Source organism: Bos indicus, chromosome 12 (assembly GCF_029378745.1).
Source record: "Bos indicus isolate NIAB-ARS_2022 breed Sahiwal x Tharparkar chromosome 12, NIAB-ARS_B.indTharparkar_mat_pri_1.0, whole genome shotgun sequence".
In the NCBI taxonomy this organism is placed as follows: domain Eukaryota; kingdom Metazoa; phylum Chordata; class Mammalia; order Artiodactyla; family Bovidae; genus Bos; species Bos indicus.
Genome location: NC_091771.1, coordinates 70,588,817 through 70,609,201, shown reverse-complemented (window position 1 = coordinate 70,609,201; position 20,385 = coordinate 70,588,817). Strand labels below are relative to the sequence as shown.

At 39.6% G+C, this 20,385-nt stretch overlaps 1 protein-coding gene across 4 annotated transcripts in view; it reads right to left on the bottom strand.

Moving 5' to 3' along the window:
* The window catches only part of LOC139176077 (ATP-binding cassette sub-family C member 4-like), a 401,158-nt gene that overhangs the window by 22,781 nt on the left and 357,992 nt on the right, over window positions 1-20,385 (bottom strand). For all 4 annotated transcript variants that reach the window (XM_070800386.1, XM_070800387.1, XM_070800388.1 and 1 more), the window contains 3 exons: window positions 18,021-18,193; window positions 17,328-17,433; window positions 11,423-11,557 (listed from right to left, as the gene is read on the bottom strand). In XM_070800386.1, the coding sequence (XP_070656487.1) occupies window positions 11,423-11,557; window positions 17,328-17,433; window positions 18,021-18,193 (414 nt within the window). The remainder of the gene's footprint in view (window positions 1-11,422; window positions 11,558-17,327; window positions 17,434-18,020; window positions 18,194-20,385) is intronic.

Here is a 20,385-nt window from a genome sequence, read left to right as displayed (position 1 = left end):
ACAGGCAAAACACTCTCCGACATACATCATAGCAGGATCCTCTATGACTCACCTCCCAGAATATTGGAAATAAAAGCAAAAATAAATGGAACCTAATTAAAATTAAAAGTTCGATGTACGATACTGGATGCTTGGGGCTAGTGCACTGGGACGACCCAGAGGGATAGTATGGGGAGGGAGGAGGGAGGAGGGTTCAGGATGGGGAACATATGTATACCTGTGGTGGATTCATTTTGATATTTGGCAAAACTAATACAATTATGTAAAGTTTAAAAATTAAAAAAAAAAATAAAGGTAAAAAAAAAAAGAAAAAAAAAAAAAAGCTTCTGCGCAACAAAGGAAACCATAAGCACGGTGAAAAGACAGCCTTCAGAATGGGAGAAAATAATAGCAAATGAAGCAACTGACAAAGAATTAATCTCAAAAATATATAAGCAACTCCTGTAGCTCAATTCCAGAAAAATAAACAACCCAATCAAAAATGGGCCAAGGAACTATACAGACATTTCTCCAAAGAAGACATACAGATGGCTAACAACACATGAAAAGATGCTCAACATCACTCATTATCAGAGAAATACAAATCAAAACCACAATGAGGTACCATTTCATGCCAGTCAGAATGGCTGCTATCCAAAAGGCTACAAGCAATAAATGCTGGAGAGGGTGTGGAGAAAAGGGAAACCTCTTACACTGTTGGTGGGAATGCAAACTAGTACAGCCACTATGAAGAACAGTGTGGAGATTCCTTAAAAAACTGGAAATAGAACTGCCATATGACCCAGCAATCCCACTGCTGGGCATACACACTGAGGAAACCAGAATTGAAAGAGACACGTGTATCCCAATGTTCATCACAGCACTGTTTATAATTGCCAGGACATGGAAGCAACATAGATGTTCCATCAGCAGACAAATGGATAAGACAGCTGTGGTGCATATACACAATGGAATATTACTCAGCCATTAAAAAGAATGCATTTGAATCAGTCCTAATGAAGTGGATGAAACTGGAGCCTATTATACAGAGTAAAGTAAGCCAGAAAGAAAAACACCAATACCGTCTACTAATGCATATATATGGAATTTAGAAAGATGGTAGTGATAATCCTGTATGCAAGACAGCAAAAGATGTATAGAACAGTCTTTTGGACTCTGTGGGAGAGGGCAAGGGTGGGATGACTTGGGAGAATGGCATTGAAACATGTACATTATCATATGTGAAATGAATCACCAGTCCAGGTTCAATGCATGATACAGGGTGCCTGGGGCTCGCGCACTGGGATGATCCAGAGGGATGGGTTGGGGAGAAAAGTGAGAGGGGGGTTTAGGAATGGGAACACATGTACAGCCATGGCAGATTCATGTCAATGTATGGCAAAGCCAATACAATATGGTAAAGTAATTAGCCTCCAATTAAAATAAATAAATTTATATTAAAAAAAGACGAGAGTGACAAAGAGATGGAAGAAATTATTACAGATTTTATCATTCAAAATAAGAAGAGATTCTTTAAAAATTTTATTTATGAGGAACTTTTAATATAGGTTAATAAGTTGTTTGCTTTTAAAGAAGGAATTGAAAGAGCATGATCTAAAAGCCATGTTATTCATGCAAAATTTCTGCAAGCTAACTGAGTGTTTAAGAGGTTTTTAAGATGTTGCAAGATCTCGAAAATGATTGTTTAGAAAAGGTTTCTCACAAGCAGCCAAATAAAAACCCTTAATTGAAAACTTAAATCTTTGGTTAAAAGGTGTAAAAACAAATTATTTTAAAATGTCTGTTTGCAAGAATTAATACGCATAGCATATTTTGTGTTTTGTGCACAAATCTAAATATATCACTTTTATTGGTATTGTGATTAAATTGTAAAAAATAAATAATCCTAAAGTGATATGAATTAAGTTGTTTTAACTACTAATTTTATATTTCAGCATAACCCCACAGGAGCAAAAGTGTGAACTCTTAAGTTCCAAAATGATGGCAGCAACCAGAAAAAAAATTGTTGTGGTGAAATAAGTATAACATGCTTGTCAGGGCAGCAAAAGAGACTCAGACATAAAGAACAGGCTTTTGGACCCAGTGGAAGAAGGTGAGGGTAGGATGATTTGAGAAAATAGCATCAAAAAATATACATTACCTTATGTAAAATAGATGACAGTGGGAGTTCGATGCATGAAGCAGGGCACCCAAAACCAATGCTCTGGGACAACTTAAAGAGATTGGGTGGGGAGGGACTGGGAGGGATTCAGGATGGGGGTGGGGGGACACATGTATACCTATGGCGATTCATGTTGATATATGGCAAAGGTCAGAGACATTACTTTGCCAACAAAGGTTCATCTAGTCAAGGCTGTGGTTTTTCCTGTGGTCATGTATGGATGTGAGAGTTGGACTGTGAAGAAGGCTGAGTGCCGAAGAATTGATGCTTTTGAACTGTGGTGTTGGAGAAGACTCTTGAGAGTCCCTTGGACTGCAAGGAGATCCAACCAGTCCATTCTGAAGGAGATCAGCCCTGGGATTTCTTTGGAAGGAATCCTGCTGAAGCTGAAACTCCAGAACTTTGGCCACCTCATGGGAAGAGTTGACTCATTGGAAAAGACTCTGATGCTGGGAGGGATTGAGGGCAAGAGGAGAAGGGGACGACAGAGGATGAGATGGCTGGATGGCATCACTGACTCGATGGACCTGAGTCTGAATGAACTCTGGGAGTTGGTGATGGACAGGGAGGCCTGGCGTGCTGCGATTCATGGGGTCGCAAAGATTCGGACACGACTGAGTGACTGAACTGAACTGAACTGAATGGCAAAAACCATCACAATGTTGTAAAGTAAATATACTTTAATTAAAATAAATAAATTAACTTTTAAAAAATTAAGCAAAATAATACAGGTTAAAATATTTTTAAATATTTGAAGATAAAACAGAATTTAAATAACTAAAATTTGGTGGTAGAAAGGAAAAAAGGGAACTATGTTTTCAATGTTTATAATGTGGAGTCAATAATAACAAAATAAACCATTCCTAGAAGAAATGAAAGCAACACACATACAATAGTGAACAACAACAAAAAAATACAGTCTGCAAACTAAAAGGTTAAAAAAAAAGAGACAACACTTAAAACTGCAAGCATAACATAAAAGAACTCATGTAAAATATACCTATAAGGGCTAAGACTAAACTCAGAGCTAAACCTAACTACTTACCATTGTAGGAGACACATCTACAATCTGATATTTAAAGACAGTGAAAGACATATCAGGCAAATGAAAACAAAGTGAAAACAGAGGACTCGATTTTAGTCTTGAACCAGCTTAGATTCAGGCAAGAAACATTAAAAATATCAAAGTAAGGCACCTCAAAAATTGTGGAAAATATACTTCTTAGTGAAAACCCAAATCATGAATATTTGTGGACTGAGAAATCACTGCATCAAAATTATCAAAACAAAAATGACAAGAACAAAAAGTGAAACATGGTACAAGGTGAGACTAATTCACCTAAGTCCAAGTCACATCAAAGGAACCAAAATAAAGAAGGATAGAGAAAACCTAAGTAATGAAATTAATAACTCAATCTAATTACAAATTAAACTCTGTATCTTGGATTCCCTGGTAGCGCAGTGCATAAGAATGCACCTACCAAAGCAGGGGACACAGGTTTGATCCCTGATCTTGGAAGATTCCACATGCCACAGAATAACTAAGCCATGTTCCACAACTGCTGAGCCTGTCCTCTGCAGCCTATGAGCCACATGTACTGAGCCCACACACTGTGACTACTGATGCTCAAAACCCTAGAGCTTGTGTTCCATAACAAGAGAAGCCACTGAGAATGAGAAGCAAGCATACTGCAATGAAGAGTAGCCTCTGCTCACTACAACTAGAGAAAGCCTGCATGCAACAATGAAGACCCAGCACAGTCAGAAACAGAGTTAAAATAGTTCATCTTTTTAAATGCTCAAAGAACATTCACAAAACTTATCTATACACTAGAACATGAAAAATTATTAACAAATACACTTTCTGGGTGAAAATAGTACAGATAACTTTTTTTAATCACAAAGCAATGAAATGAGTAAAATAAAGAGTAAATTAGAAAACAAATCAATGTTAAAAAATCCTCTATACCCAGGAAATTTTAATTACCTCCTTCTCAAATAATTCTTGGACCAAAGAGGAAATGAAAGCCAAAATTATAGAAATCTATAAGTAAAAACCTAACTATAATGAAAGGGCTACACACCAGCCCATAGGATATAACTAGAACAGTATGCAGAGAGAAGTTCACAGCCTTAAAATGTTTATATTAATAAATAAGAAAAATAAAAATAAACACATTCAAGAAGTGAGAAGTGACAACAAAATAAACCAAAGGGAGTGTGGAATTTTTAAAGATAAAAAGCAGAAAGTGATAGATTATATTAAACAAAAAAATACAAATAGTAAGTGAATTTGGGAGCTTCTTCTTTGGGGGTAAAAGCACCAAACTGTAACACTTAATTAGAAGGGAAAATGAGGAGTAGGGAATAGATAAATCATAAATATTATGTAGCCATTACAAAGAATAACTATGCAGTGATATAATCTGAGGTATTATATTAAATGAAAACAACAAGAACAGCCACCATTTGTGCTTAAAAACAGGAAGGGCATATCTGCACAATTCTTCCTGATGCACAGAATATTCAATAGAACAGCCAACAGTGGAGCTGGGGCTCCACCTGGGGAGGAGCTGTGTGATGACAGGAGTGGAGAGTGATTTACTTTTCATTCATAAATTTTAAAGAATTTATTTTTAAAACTGAAGTTTTAAAATTTTATAGCATTAGATGTATCATCTCTTTAAAAGCTAATTATTAAAAATACATTTTATTTATTTTGAGTCTCTAAAGCTACTCAGAACTGTAGGTGCATTTTCCTATTATTGGGAAGTAAGGGTTCACTCTAAGCCTTTTAAAAAAATAATCCCACTTTTATACTGTAAAACACTCTATATTCTCAAAGCACCAAAGCATCTGCTCTTTCATTTGATCCTTGTGTAGAATAACTGTGAAGAAGCCAGGCAGGGATGTAATCTCTGCTCTACATACAGGTGAGGATCTGAGGCCCAGAGACCTTGGGGGACACAAGGCCACATGGCTGCCAAGTGCCAACTCCATTTATTCAAATTGACCCAGGCTCTTAGATCCAAGATGAGGGTTTCATAACTTTTGGGTTGTATCTGGTGATAACACAAATAGAAAAAATGACCCCTCTGTTACACATTGGAAACAAAGAAAATTCAAAAAATCTCAATCAGGTCTGCTTCATCACAGAAGAAAATGAATGACAACTTTCATCCTTTGTTATGGGCTGAATCCTGTCCCCTCAAATTTTATATGTAGAAGCCCCAACCTTCCCCTATGCACAGAATCTCAGAATGTGACTCCATATTGAGACAGTGTCTTTAAAGAGACAATAAAGTTAAAATGCAGTCATATAGGCAGGTCCTAATGTAATCTGACTGATGTCCTCATAGAAAGAAGAGATTAGGACACAGGCACACACAGAGGAAAGACCACATGAGGACACAGAGAGAAGATGGCATCTCCAAGCCAAGAAGAGAGACCTCAGAGGAAACCACCCTACCGACACTGTGATCTCAGACTTGCAGTCTCCAAGGCTGTGAAGTAGTACATTTATGTTGTTTAACTCTCCTATTCTTTGGTACTTTCCCACTCCAGTGTTCTTGCCTGGAGAATCCCAGGGACAGGGGAGCCTGATGGGCTGCCGTCTCTGGGGTCGCACAGAGTTGGAGACAACTGAAGCGACTTAGCAGCAGCAGCATGGCAGCTCTAGCAAACTAATGAACCCTGCAGCTTTATATTTCTAGAAAGTACTTTCTCTACTGTTTTATGGATCATTTAAAAGGGTCAATCAGACAGTTATTGAGCTTCTCTGCACCAACATTTTCAGAGAAGGAACTACATAGTCAAGAAAATGTGATTTGGAAGCACCTTCTCCCAGATGTTGAGTTTTCTTTTCAAATGAATGAATTTTATTCTATTAGAGTGAAAAGCTTTTTGACTTAGGCTAATGTTCCCAGTGTTACAGCTCTGAACCATGCATTGATATCTGATGCATGCACTTTAAAAAAATTGACAATCTGATAGTTTGTTCACCTAATAAGATCAAGTATATGCAGAAAGAATATCTAAAAGATACTCAGCTGGATGGGGAACCAGGAAATGTACTTCCTTATGTTTTCTGCAGAGGTGACCTGAACCAGTGGTTGGACTGAAATCTAAGAGAAACTAATGCTTTGCCACCCAATGAACTTGGGTGATGACCCAACTTGGCTATCAATTAAAGAAGGAGCAGCGTTCTCAGACTCAATACAAAACACAGTACCTAGGGCAGCACACAGCCTTTCTGCTTCCTGGACCACCTCTGTGACCTTGTGCTTAGTCACTCAGTAGTGTCCAACTCTTCATGACCCCATGGACTGTAGACCCCCAGTTCCCTCTGTCCATGGGGATTCTCCAGGCAAGAATACTGGCAGGGGTTGCCATTCCTTTCTCCAGGAGATCTCCCCAACCCAGGGGTCAAACCTAGCTCTCCCACATTGAAGGTGGATTCTTGACCATCTGAGCCACAAGGGAAGCCCTCTGTGACCTTGGTGGCTTAGTCACTAAGTCATGTTTGACTCCTGTGAGCCCATAAACTGTAGCCCACAAGGCTCTCCTGTCTCTGGGATTTCCCAGGCAAGAATACTGGAGTGGGTTGTCATCTCTTTCTCTGTGACCTTATGTGTGACCAAATCTCTTCATCCATGATGTGGATAAAAAACAACCATCAAGAGGATTAAGTGAAATAATACATGTGAGAACTATGTAAAGCAATTGTAAAGAACAATACAAACATAACTTAGTGATATTGTTAAACTAGGTGCAAGATTATAGACCACAATCATGAGATTTCTATAACCCATTTCTGCTTTTGTATGTATGTTAAACTTGATTTGAAACACATACTGAAAAAACAAATTTCTAATTCTGTAGTATCTGCTACAAACTAGCAAAACAACTAGTTACATACATCAGTTCCATCTTCCTTCCAAGGAGTCTTAGTTTTCTCATCTGTAAAATGACCGTGGTGAACTCTGTTATTAAATATTTGGACCTATCTAAAATTCCCTGGTCTATTTTCTCATTACTCAATTTTGAAAAAGATAAAATGATAACACATTTTTTAAATGAAGACTGACACACAGGTGAGGACACATCCTTTTGATGTAGAATGCATAAGGTCAAAGGAACAAATGTTTATAAATTCCTGACTTCTTTGTGACTACTTATTCAAGGAATCACAAATGATCATCAGGCCTTAGCGGGGAAGCTCTGACTGAGAGACACTCTAGTACAGAGGTCCCCAACCTTTTTAGCACCAGGGACCAGTTTTGTGGAATAGTTTTTCCATGGATTGGGTTGGGGGATGGTTCTGGGATGATTCAAGTGCATTCGATTTATTGTGCTCTTTATTGCTGTTTTGTGGCAATCTTAGGATATTTCACCTCAACTTTTGGGTTAAAGTTCACGCTCCTATGAGAATCCAATGCTGCCACTGATCTGACAGGAGACAGAGCTCAGGGGATATGAGAAAAAGCTACAAACACTGATGAAGCTTGGCTTGCTCACCTGCCACTTACCTCCTGCAGTACTGCCCAGTTCCTAACAGGACATAGACCAGTATTGGTCTGTGGCCTAGGGGTTGGGGACCTCTGCTCTGGTAGGTAAAAACGCTCTGTGAGTTTCAGGAATTAAAAATAAGTCAGGGCTCCAAGTACAGCTTCTCTATATCTGCACACAATATAAGTACTTATGAAAAGTTCAGAACACAAACTTCTCATCCCTATACCAAGAATTGAATCCTGACGCTGCCAACTCTTCAGCCAGCTCGATGACGCTGTGCAACTTCCCACACTGTGAAAAGTGGAAGGTACTACTCTTCATCTCCAAGGAGAAGAACGGAGGTGAAGCGGTGACAGAGGAAAATTGAGCTACATTTTAGATAAATCTCTCACTTAGAAATACCATTCAGTTCAGTTCAGTCACCCAGCCATCTCCAACTCTTTGCAACCCCATAGACTGCAGCATGCCAGGCTTCCCTATCCATCACCAATTCCTGGAGCTTGCTCAAACTCATGTCCATTGAGTTGGTGATCCATCCAACCATCTCATCTTCTATCATCCCCTTCTCCTCCTTCCTTCAATCTTTCCCAACATCAGGATAATTTCCAATGAGTCAGTTCTTCACATCAGGAGGCCAAAGTACAGGAGCTTCAACTTTAGCATCAGTCCTTCCAATGAATGTTCAGGACTGATTTCCTTTAGGGTTGACTGGTTGGATTTGCTTGCAGTCCAAAGGACTCAAGAGTCTTCTCCAACACCACAGTTCAAAAGCATCAATTCTTTGGTGCTCAGCTTTCATTGTAGTCCAACTCTCACATCCATACATGACTACTGGAAAAACCATGCTTTGATCAGATGGACCTTTGTCAGCAAAGTTATGTCTCTAGTTTTGTTGTTGTTGTTGTTGTGGCATGCTTTTTTTTTTCTTAAACTTTACAATATTGTATTGGTTTTGCCAAATATTGAAATGAATCCACCACAGGTATACATGTATTTCCCATCCTGAACCCTCTTCCCTCCTCCCTCCCCATATCATCCCTCTGGGTTGTCCCAGTGCACCAGCCCCAAGCATCCAGTATCGTGCATCGAACCTGGACGGGCAACTCATTTCATATATGATGTTATACGTATTTCAATGCCATTCCCCCATATCCTCCCACCCTCTTCCTCTCCCACAGAGTCCAAAAGACTGTTCTATACATCAGTGTCTCTTTTGCTGTCTTGTATACAGGGTTATTGTTACCATCTTTCTAAATTCCATATATATGCGTTACTGTATTGGTGTATACAATTAGTATACTGTATTGGTGTTTTTCTTTCTGGCTTACTTTACTCTGTATAATAGGCTCCAGTTTCATCCACCTCATTAGAACTGATTCAAATGTATTCTTTTTAATGGCTGAGTAATACTCCATTGTGTATATGTACCACAACTTTCTTATCCATTCATCTGCTGATGGACATCTAGGTTGCTTCCATGTCCTGGCTATTATAAACAGTGCTGCGATGAACACTGGGGTACACGTGTCGCTTTCAATTCTGGTTTCCTCGGTGTGTATGCCCAGCAGTGGGATTGCTGGATCATAAGGCAGTTCTATTTCAGTTTTTTAAGGAATCTCCACATTGTTCTCCATAGTGGCTGTACTAGTTTGCATTCCCACCAACAGTGTAAGAGGGTTCCCTTTTCTCCACACCCTCTCCAGCATTTATTGCTTGCGACTGAATATGTCTCTGTTTTTTAATATGCTGTCTAGGTTTGTCATAGCTTTTCTTCCAAGGAGCAAGCGTCTTTTAATTTCATGGCTGCAGTCACCATCTGCAGTGATTTTGGAGCCCACTGTTTCCATTGTTTCCTCATCTATTTGTCATGAAGTGATGGGACTGGATACCATGATCTTAGTTTTCTGAATGTTGAGTTTTAAGCCAGGTGTTTCACTTTCCTCTTTCACTTTCATCAAGATGCTCTTTAGTTCTTCTGTTTTCTGCTATAAGGATGGTATCATCTGCATGTCTGAGGTTATTGATATTTCTCCTGGCAATCTTAATTCCAGCTTGTGCTTCATCCAGCCCAGCGTTTAACATGATGTACTCTGCATATAAGTTAAATAAGCAGAGTGACAATATACAGCCTTGACGTACTTCTTTCTCAGTTTGGAACCAGTCTGGTGTTCCTCATCCAGTTCTAACTGTTGCTTCTTGACCTGCATACAGATTTCTCAGGAGGTAATTAAGGTGGTCTGGTATTCCCATCTCTTGAAGAATTTTCCACAGTATATCTAACAGAAATATTGTGGGATACTTAGAATATGTTTTTAAGAGACATTTAAAATATTACACAAGTAAATTTGTTCTTTACAAGTGAAAAATCTGGGAGATTCAAAGTATGAAGAAGTAAAAACGCACCAATAATTTAATGAGCAGAGATTTAGTTTCATTGGGGAAGCCTCACCACACACAGTTAGAAGCCTCATCCCACCTCAAGCCATGCATCTCAAGGGGCAAGAGCACCAGACCATCATTCCCTCCTTCCATCCTTCCATCCTTCCATCAACCCCACTCTCACCTTGTTCCAGAAAGAATTACAGGCAGCTGCATGACAATGACTAAGTTCCTTAAGCAGACCTCAGTGCAGGCATTCTTGCCATTTCTGCTTGTTCCTCATGTCATAACCACAGAAACCAAAGGCCATGAAGTCAGCAAAGCAAAAAATATCAAAACAGGAACATTTTGACTGGGACCAGGGGACCAAAATGACCAGGGATAACATCATGGAAATAGCTATCCTAAAAACAAAGCAACTATATGTGACAGCCGTCATATAGGCACCCTAAAACTTTTCTTTAAATACACCTGCTGTCTCTTAGAAGGCAGGATGATAGTTCTTAAAAAATTAGTCTGCTATCCTACTCATTTGCTAGCAAATTAACAAATTTCTTTCCTTTATTCTTTGAAACTTGTCTTCATTATTCTCATTCAGCATTGGAAACAAAGACCAAATTTTTCAGTACAAAACCACATGACCTGAGTGTTACCCATCGAGCCCCTTCCTCACACCATGCACAGTGCTTAGTGCTTCACACACCTCATCTCTGAGAAAGTGCTCTGTAAACCTTCAGACACCATTCAGACTACAGTGTGAAGGTATTGTGAGCTCCTGATTTGTCCTGATGACACTTTCATTTTCCATATGCTAGAGAAAGCATGGGGGGCAAATGCACCTAACTCGAAACAACAAAGAATTAGAGAGAAAGTGTCAGTATCAGGTAGGAGTTTTATTTACAGATCAGAACACAGAAGAGACCTACATCTTTCCCTGGAAGATTTTCCTAGAATCAAAATACTCCAAATTTTTTCCCTTAAACTCTCAAATTTTCTGGATATTCTTTGACAGAACTTGTATCACAAATGTGCTAAGCACCAATCAGAATGAATGTGAAAGGTCTGCAAAATGGGTGTCCTGTGCTCTGTGAGAATCTGAACCCAGAGTCTAAATGTGTGCCAAGTCCAATCCAAAATCTCTCTCAGGTGCACGTGCATGCACACATCCTGACCCCATCCCCACTGCTTCTGCAGAGTCCCAGCAGACCTGGCTTCCACCTGCAACATGTAAAGATCCATTCATGAATCTTTGTCTCTGGAGCGTATGATTGAAAAGGACACAGAGAGCTTGTTACTGGACCCCTGCTACCAAATCGTGAGGAGTGAACTGTGGAGATAAATTTTAATTACAACTCCCCACAGTGGGCTCACCTGTTTTGCTGTTTCAGTGAGGGCAGCGGCCTTGGCCTTGCCCAGTTGTTGCACCATCTTGTAAAACAGGCCGTCTCTATTTTGCAGCAAAACATATGGCTCATCATATTCTTCCAGTCTTCCTGAATCCAAAACCTGTTAAGCAGCAGAGGAAACCTGTTAGTACACAACATTTCACAGTAACTTATTATAACTCCAACAATATTTCAGAAAGGGGCAGGACAGGGAGAATACAGAGAATCTATTTGGGTGGTAAGACTGGCTGGTATTTAAATAGTTTGATTACCCTAGGTTACTAGTAGATCAAGCTCTAACCCAATGTTTTACTATTATAATGTTATAGGAATAGAAGAAAATCAAAGTTTTAGACTATGATTACAGACACTTAGCAATCTATATCATTTATATTATGCCAAAGGCATTTGGGGTTGTTATGATTAGTTAGTATTTTTAGCTTTCAGACTCTTAAGATTTGAGGGTTGTTTATACAGACATTCAAAGCTGGGAAATTTCTTAATTCAAGAAAATCAAACTCAATTTATCTAAAAAGTACAGTTGCTGCTGCTGCTAAGTCGCTTCAGTCGTGTCCAACTCTGTGCTACCCCACAGTTGGCAGTCCACCAGGCTCCCCAGTCCATGGGATTCTCCAGGCAAGAACACTGGAGTGGGTTACCATTTCCTTCTCCATTGCGTGAAAGTGAAAAGTGAAAGTGAAGTTGCTCAGTCGCCTCTGACTCTTAGCGACACCATGGACTGCAGCCTACCCAGGCTCCCCCCATCCATGGGATTTTCTAGGCAAGAGTACTGGAGTGGCTTACTATTGCATTCTCTGAAAAAGTACAGTGGTATCATATAATAAGACAACAGTGACTTGACAGCAAATTAACTGTCAAGTTGGTTTAAAAACACTGAGCAAAACTTGGGAAAAAAGTAAATGCTTCCAGATTATGCCACCTCTTTGGGGCTGAATCCCTTGTCAGTGAGGTTAAAGTGCTTCTGAAAGTTGGTTTTGGTTGTACTTTATTATCCTGAAAGTGAAAGCCTGACAAAAAAGAGTTGCTACATAAACAGCTTTAGTGTAATCGCTCTGCACTGAAGAAATATCTAGAAATCCAATTTTCTCTTTGAGTAAGACTAAAGAAGCAATTTTTCCAGTAGTCATGTATGCATGTGAGAGTTGGACTATAAAGAAAGCTGAGCACCGAAGAATTGATGGTTTTGAACTGTGGTGTTGGAGAAGACTCTTGAGAGTCCCTTGGATTGCAAGGAGATCCAACCAGTCCATCCTAAAGTAGTCAGTCCTGGGTGTTCATTGGAAGGACTGATGCTGAAGCTGAAACTCCAGTACTTTGGCCACCTGATGTGAAGAGCTGATTCATTTGAAAACACCCTGATGCTGAGAAAGATTGAGGGCAGGAAAAGGAGGGGACGACAGAGGATGAGATGGTTGGATGGTGTCACTGACTCAATGGACATGAGTTTGGGTAAATTCCAGGAGTTGGTGATGGACAGAGAGGCCTGGAATGCTGCAGTTCATGGGATTGCAAAGTGTCAGACACGACTGAGCGACTGAACTGAACTGAAGACTTTGTACTAGCTTTATATATAAATTGAACAAATATGCCCATAAGCATAAATATTTCCCCCACTTTCTACTGCAATTTTTATTACACTCAGGCTCAGATTATTTACTGTGTACCTCTTATATATTCACAGAAAAATAAAACAACTCTGATTTAGCTTTCAAGATTAATAAAGAGTTAAGTAACGCATAGACAAAACACATTTGAGGATCACAAGAAAATTTTTCATTAATTTCTGAATTATTCAGCAAATATTTTTTACACATTTAGTTGCATTCCTGTCACTATGCTAGATGTTGTGGAAGAGCCAAACACAAGTAAGTCACAGCCCCTGCCTTCAGGGAGCCTGTACTGAGAGGAGAGAGAGAAGGAAATCCTCTAATGTCTACAATGCAAGAGAAAAAAAAAATCATAAAAAGGAGTTTAGTAACAGAAAAGATGACTTCTGTCAGAGGTTCTGAATATGAGCTTCAAGGAGGAGATCAGGCAATGAACTGGGCCTCAAAGAATGAATAGACGTGAACATGCAGAAGTGGGGGTGGGTGGGTGGACAATGGTCATTCCAGACACAGGGAATAACCTAGGTCAAGAGGGCTGGAGGAGAGACTGGCATCTCCTTAAGTGCAGGGTATGCAATCTCCCTTGTTTGGTGTTGCATCTCAGGCCCCTGGCATTGTACATGACAGGTAACAGGCACTTAATACATGCTCATTGGAAGTTAAATGGAAAGGAAACTAAATTCAGGGCATGAATGAGTGACCACCCAATGGTGTAATCTGTCAAGACTATAGGATGAGATCAGGGGGTTTGGAGAATGAGTCCAGCTGGCTTGGGGAATAGCTAAGGATTAGGGATGTGGATCTGGAGGACCACATGCCCAAGATTGATGACTGTGGCCAAGAGGGAGAGTGAGAGGGGAAATGAGGGAGGGACAAAGCAGGGTTGAGGATTGAAACTCATTTACATCAAATATTGGAATAAAAGAAAGAAAAAGGACAGTCAGAGAAGAGGGAGAGTCGAAAGGAGCAAGAGCTTAGTGCAGCTCAGACTCATGTCAGGCCACAAGAGCTGAGATGGGACCCAGACTGAAAAATTCCAGGAACAGAATTTTACCAACTTAGCCTTTACATTTATGGCTTTGATCAAAGATTCTAGATATTTCAGAACAAATTGACATAAACAACTATAATTTTTTTCTTTGTGTACAGAAAAAATAGGTATAGTATTAACTTTTTATTTTAAAACCCTCTAATTTGAAATTAAAAGTATCCTGTAATCTCCAGGTATATCTCCACTCTTCCCGTAACTCAAGTTAAACTATAAAGTAAACCACACATTCAATTCGGTGTGATAAGAATCCCTCAACTCTCGACCCCAATGAATACCAACCTCAAATTGCTTGTCACTCTCTAGTAGGTTTAGGAAAAATACATTATATTATCTGAGTCAGTTATATAAGCGCAATAAAGATGTGTTTATCTGGCTTCTGTATCTGCTGACATTCCAGCTAGTTGTCCTAGACATAAAACTTAAATGGACCCAATGCAAGATAATTTAATTTGTTTTTATTGGTAGGATGCCTTCAATGACAATGGGGTGGCTGCAGGGAGAGGTGGAGGGCAAGGACAGGGTGAAAGAAAAACCTGAAAAAGGGCTTGAAACAGGTAAAGTTCACAGCATCATTCACGTACTGTGGAAGAAGTGGGAACAGTATGGAAATACAATACTGAGAGATAAGAATTAACAAAGTGACAGGTAAAGAGTAGAAGGAAAAGGTTACTTTTCCCATTAGCATTCAAGAACACAAAATGAGTGACTAAAGATGCTCCATGCTAAACATCTCTGGATTCTAAGAGTAACTGTTCTACAATCTTGGGTTGTCACCAGGTCCCTCACAAACTCTGTAGGAGAAGCCTGCTTCCTACTGAGATGTTCTTGTCCTGTGACCAGCTGCACTGCTTGGAGCCTAGAGCATCCCTTTGGTTGGCAATCCCCTACTCCAGTCATCTGCCTCCACAGAGCTCACTTCTGTGCATGTTCAGCTTGGGAGAGTGAGGCTACAGGCACTGCCTCAGTGCTGACAGTCCGGTATCTATTCAGTGTCCCCACTAATGATCCCACCTGACAATGCATGGGGAAGAGGGTGGGAGGTGATTTTCTAGAAACTGCCCAAGAAGTCAAAAGCTCCATTATATCATTGGACATAAGGAATTTGAGGTATTACTGACCATTTATTCCTGATTCTTACCTGTTTAGTGTGGACCATCAAAATCACTGGTTAACTCTATCTGCTGCCTCTTGTGCATTGTGCAGGCCTTCTTTATCTATTTACTTCATCACTAATCAGCATCAATTGTATACTCTGGAGTCTTGTGATGACTAGTATCTATACAGTGGGTAAAATAAGCTCATTGACCCAGACTAGGTTAGGCTGAAAATACCTTGCTTCTTTTGGGCTTATTTGCTACCAAAGGTTTTTCCTTTGAGGGATGATTTCCTTGTCATTTAATAAACCACAACCTAAAATCTATTGAAACTCAGCAAGCAACAGAGGAGAAGAACAAAGAGAGAGAGAATAGAAAGAAAAAGAGAGAAAATGAAGGGAGGAAGAAATGGAGGAGATAAAGCTAAGGAAGGAAATATTAAATTACTAAGGAAGAAAGAGCAATCAAACCTGAAAGAAAGACACTAGACAGACATCCAGAGACCAAAGTTTGGAGCTTGCTGTGTCTGCAATGCCTGGATACATTGTATAAGAGACTTGCTAGTAAAAAAAAAAAAAAGAGAGAGAGAGAGAGAGACTTGCTAGTTGTTCATTTACAGTCACTCAGTCTCCATCTGCCTTTCTTTCTACACTTTCACCTGTGATGCAGAGGTTGTCTCTGCAAAGGCTCTTTGGCCTGCTGGCCCTTTGTGAGGTTCTGCCAGTAGGGGGCACTAGAGGGAGGAGGAAGGTGGGAAGCAGAGCAAATGGTCTCCCTCCTTTCTGCTACTTCTGCAACATAACGCTAGCTTCTATCAGCACATGGAGAACTAGCCTCATCATGCTCACTCACAAATATGACCAGTAGCTAGACAATGACCTCCCCTTGGAGGTCGCTCAGTCATGTCCAACTCTTTGCAACCCCATGAATTACAGCACGCTGGGCCTCCCTGTCCATCACCAACTCCTGGAGTTCACTCAAACTCACGTCCATTGAGTCAGTGATGCCATCCAGCTATCTCATCCTCTGTCATCCCCTTCTCCTCCTGCCCATAATCCCTCCCAGCATCAGAGTTTTTTCCAATGAGTCAACTCTTCACATGAGGTGGCCAAAGTATTGGAGTTTCAGCTTCAGCATCAGTCCTTCCAAAGAACACCCAGGACTGATCTCCTTTAGAATGGACTGGTTGGATGTCCTTGCAGTCCAAGGGACTCTCAAGAGTCTTCTCCAATACCACAGTTCAAAAGCATCAATTCTTCGATACTCAGCTTTCTTCACAGTCCAACTCTCACATCCATACATGACCACTGGAAAAACCATAGCCTTGACTAGACGGACCTTTGTTGGCAAAGTAATGTCTCTGCTTTTTAATATGCTATCTAGGTTGGTCATAACTCTCCTTCCTAGGAGTAAGCATCTTTTAATTTCTGTACTGAACTGAACTGAACTGGAGGTCTCAGCACTGACTCATAAGGCTTCTTCTCTGAGTCTTAGGTCTGGAGATCTGTCCTAGGGCAGTCATTGCTTCCTAAAATTATTACCCCAGTGATTCATTTTTCCAGCCCTCCAATTCTTATGTAACAAATTTCCTTTATTAAATCCTTTCTGTCTAAATACTTTTTCTCATTAGGCCTTTTGTCCTCAACGACTCCCCTCTGACAGCACATATTGTGAATGTCCCAACAACTGGGAAATTCTGCAAGTTCACCTAACAACTGCCTGGCAGTCTAATGAAATGCTGCTTTTATTAAGGGAATACAAAAATGCTGAAAGAACTGTGACACAGTAAAAATGACTTTGTTGCACCACTCTGAAATCTGAAGTCTCATTGTGAGTTTGGAATATTTTCATGGTTGGATACCTTAAAAAAACAGCAATTCAAATAAACTTTTAAATGGAAATAGGAAATTACTGTTTCCTATTCCTAAACAATACTGGAATGTATTGTTTAATAGCACATTCTGAAACTACACTTAAGTACTTGAGTTATTGTCAAGGATGAGAGGAAAAAATAAAAATTAATTAATTAGAAGTTTTAATCAAGTTTTACAAGGAAGAATAAATTTAAAAATTGAAGGTAAATGGAAACAATGGAAATCCCACAGGTGAGGGCCTTACCATTATCCTGTCACTGTCAATAATGGTGCTCAATCTGTGTGCGATGGTTAGCACAGTACACTGTGCAAATTTCTCACGGATCTTTTTTTGTATTAACTCATCAGTGCTGGAATCAAAGAATTGCATTTAGTTAAGTAAAGACAGGAAAAGCAGACTTAAGACTTGAAAATATCACATGATATTTTTATGCTTTTAAAAATCAATACTTAAGACATAATCCTGCTCTTGAAACACTAAGTATTAAAAGTCTTTATTGTTGTTGTTTAGTTGCTAAGTTGTGTCTGACTCTTTTGCAACCTCATGGACTATAGCCCACCAGGCTCTTCTGTCCATGGGATTTCCCAGGCAAGAATACTGGAGTGGGTTGCCATTTCCTGGTCCAGGAAATCTTCCCAATCCAGGGGAAAGTCTACTTGGAAACGTACTATTTTTCATAAAACAATAAAAAGTTGTCTTCCTGCCAAATTGCTTGAAACTATCAGGAGCTGGATTAACAAATCTAGCTCTCTCAGGATGCCTCATAACGTTATTACCACATTTTGGTTTCTTCCTCTGTTTTCTGGAATTAATGTTACCAGGAGATGTCTTTGGGGCAAATAGAGCACATAAAAACATTTCTCAACATCACTAAATATTTCCCATTTACCATATTTAAAATTCAGATTCCATGTTTCATGAATCTTAGCTCCATACCTTGGATCCACATGTGCTGTGGCTTCATCAATAATCAATATCTGATTCTTCCTGAGAATAGCCCTGGCAAGGCACACCAGTTGTTTTTGCCCAACACTTAAGTTCGATCCAGATTCTACTAATTCAGTATCCATTTTATCAGGAAGTTCTTTGATGATTTCTTTAAGTTGTACCTGTGCATATAGAAAGAAGAATGACATTTTCTTAAACAAACAACTACTGAAGTAGACAAGCCTCTTAGACATTAGAGCTTTGACATCTTCAGGACTTCTTATGTATCTTACATGTACAGCCAGGTGATGGGGAGAACTCTTTCCAAAGAGTGTTCACTGAGGAAGATGGTGGAGTCAACTCACGACAAAAAGGTCTCAGTGTCCCCCACACCGACTTAATGATTAGTTAAGAAAGTCTCTCAAAAAACTAAGCTATTTCTCTCAGTACAATTTGAACAGAAAAGTTAAAAGGACCCTATGGATGAGTCAAATTTCCCAAAAATAGATTTTGCAAAGGAGTTACTACACTTGAGCTCCCCTGGTAGTTCAGATGGTAAAGTGTCTGCCTGCAATGTGGGAGACCTGGGTTCGATCCCTGTGTTGCAAAGATCTCCTGGAGAAGGAAATGGCAACCCACTCCAGTATTCTTGCCTGGAGAATCCCACGGACAGAGGAGCATGGTAGGCTACAGTCCATGGGATCGCAAAGAGTCGGACATGACTGAGTGACTTCACTTTCTACTACACTAAAGTAAATTAAAAAAAAAAAAAATATATATATATATATATATATTTTGATTGTAGGAAGTATGGTTCTCTAAATATATAATCTTCTCAGCACTTCACCATTTTGGAAGGTCCAAATGTCTAAAAAAAATAAATTCAAATAATGGCAAATTGTACCTCATAGATCAGTAAAACTAGAGCTATTTTGGTGATGATTCTTTCTCATGTTTAATCCCATAATTGTGAACAAGTGCATTTTCTTCAATGTTATAATTTTGAAAAGTTTTTTTCTTGAACAGTAATTTATTTACTATATTATTTTAGTTTCAGGTATACAGCAAAGTGAATCAGTATATATATATATATATATATATATATATATTTCCTTCAGATTATTTTCCACTGTAACTTACTATCAGTCAGTTCAGTTTAGTCACTGAGTCCTGTCTGACTCTTTGCCACCCCATGGACCATAGTGCACCAGGCTTCCATCGGTGTCCATCACCAACTCTCCGAGCCTGCTCAAACTCATGTCCATCAAGTCGGTGATGCCATCCAACCACCTCATCCTCTGTCCTCTCCTTCTCCTCCTGCCTTCAATTTTTCCCAGCATCAGGGTCATTTCAAATAAGTCAGCTCTTCACATCAGGTGGCCAAAGTATTGGAGTTTCAGCTTCAAGATCAGTCCTTCCAATGAACACCCAGGACTGATTTCCTTTAGGATGGACTGGTTCGATCTCCTTGCAGTCCAAGGGACTCTCAAGAGTCTTCTCCAACACCAAAGTACAAAAACATCAATTCTTTGGGACTCAGCTTTCTTAATGGTCCAACTCTCACATCCACACATGACTGCTGGAAAAACCATAGCTTTGACTAGACAGATCTTTGTCAGCAAAGTAATGTCTCTGCTTTTTAATATGCCATCTAGGTTGGTCATAGCTTTTCTTCCAAGGAGCAAGTGTATTTTAATTTCATGGCTGCAGTCACCATCTGCAGTGATTGTGTAGCCCAAAAAATAAAGTCTCTCACTGTTTTCATTGTTTCCACATCTATTTGTCATGAAGTGATGGGACCAGATGCCATGATCTTTGTTTTTTGAATGTTGAGTTGTAAGCCAGCTTTTTAACTCTCCTTTTTCACTTTCATCAAGAAGTGCTTTAGTTCTTCTCTTTCTTCCATAAGGGTGATTTCATCTGCATATCTGAGATTATTGATATTTCTCCTGGAAATCTTGATTCCAACTTGTGCTTTATCCAGCCCAGCATCTCACATGATGTACTCTGCATGTAAGTAAATTAGCAGGGTGACAATATACAGTCTCGACATACTCCTTTCCCAATTTGGAACCAGTCCATTTTTCCATGTCTGGGTCTAACTGTTCCTTCTTGACCTGAATACAGATTTGTCAGGAGGCAGGTCAGATGGTCTGGTAGTCCCATCTCTTTAAGAATTTTCCACAGTTTGTTGTGATCCACACAATCAAAGACTCTGGCATAGTCAATAAAGCAGAGGTAGACATTTTTCTGGAACTCTCTTGCTTTTTCAATGATCCAACAGACGTTGGCAATTTGATCTGTGGTTCCTCTGCCTTTTTAAATCCAGCTTGAACATCTGGAAGTTCACAGTTCACTTATTGTTGAAGCCTGG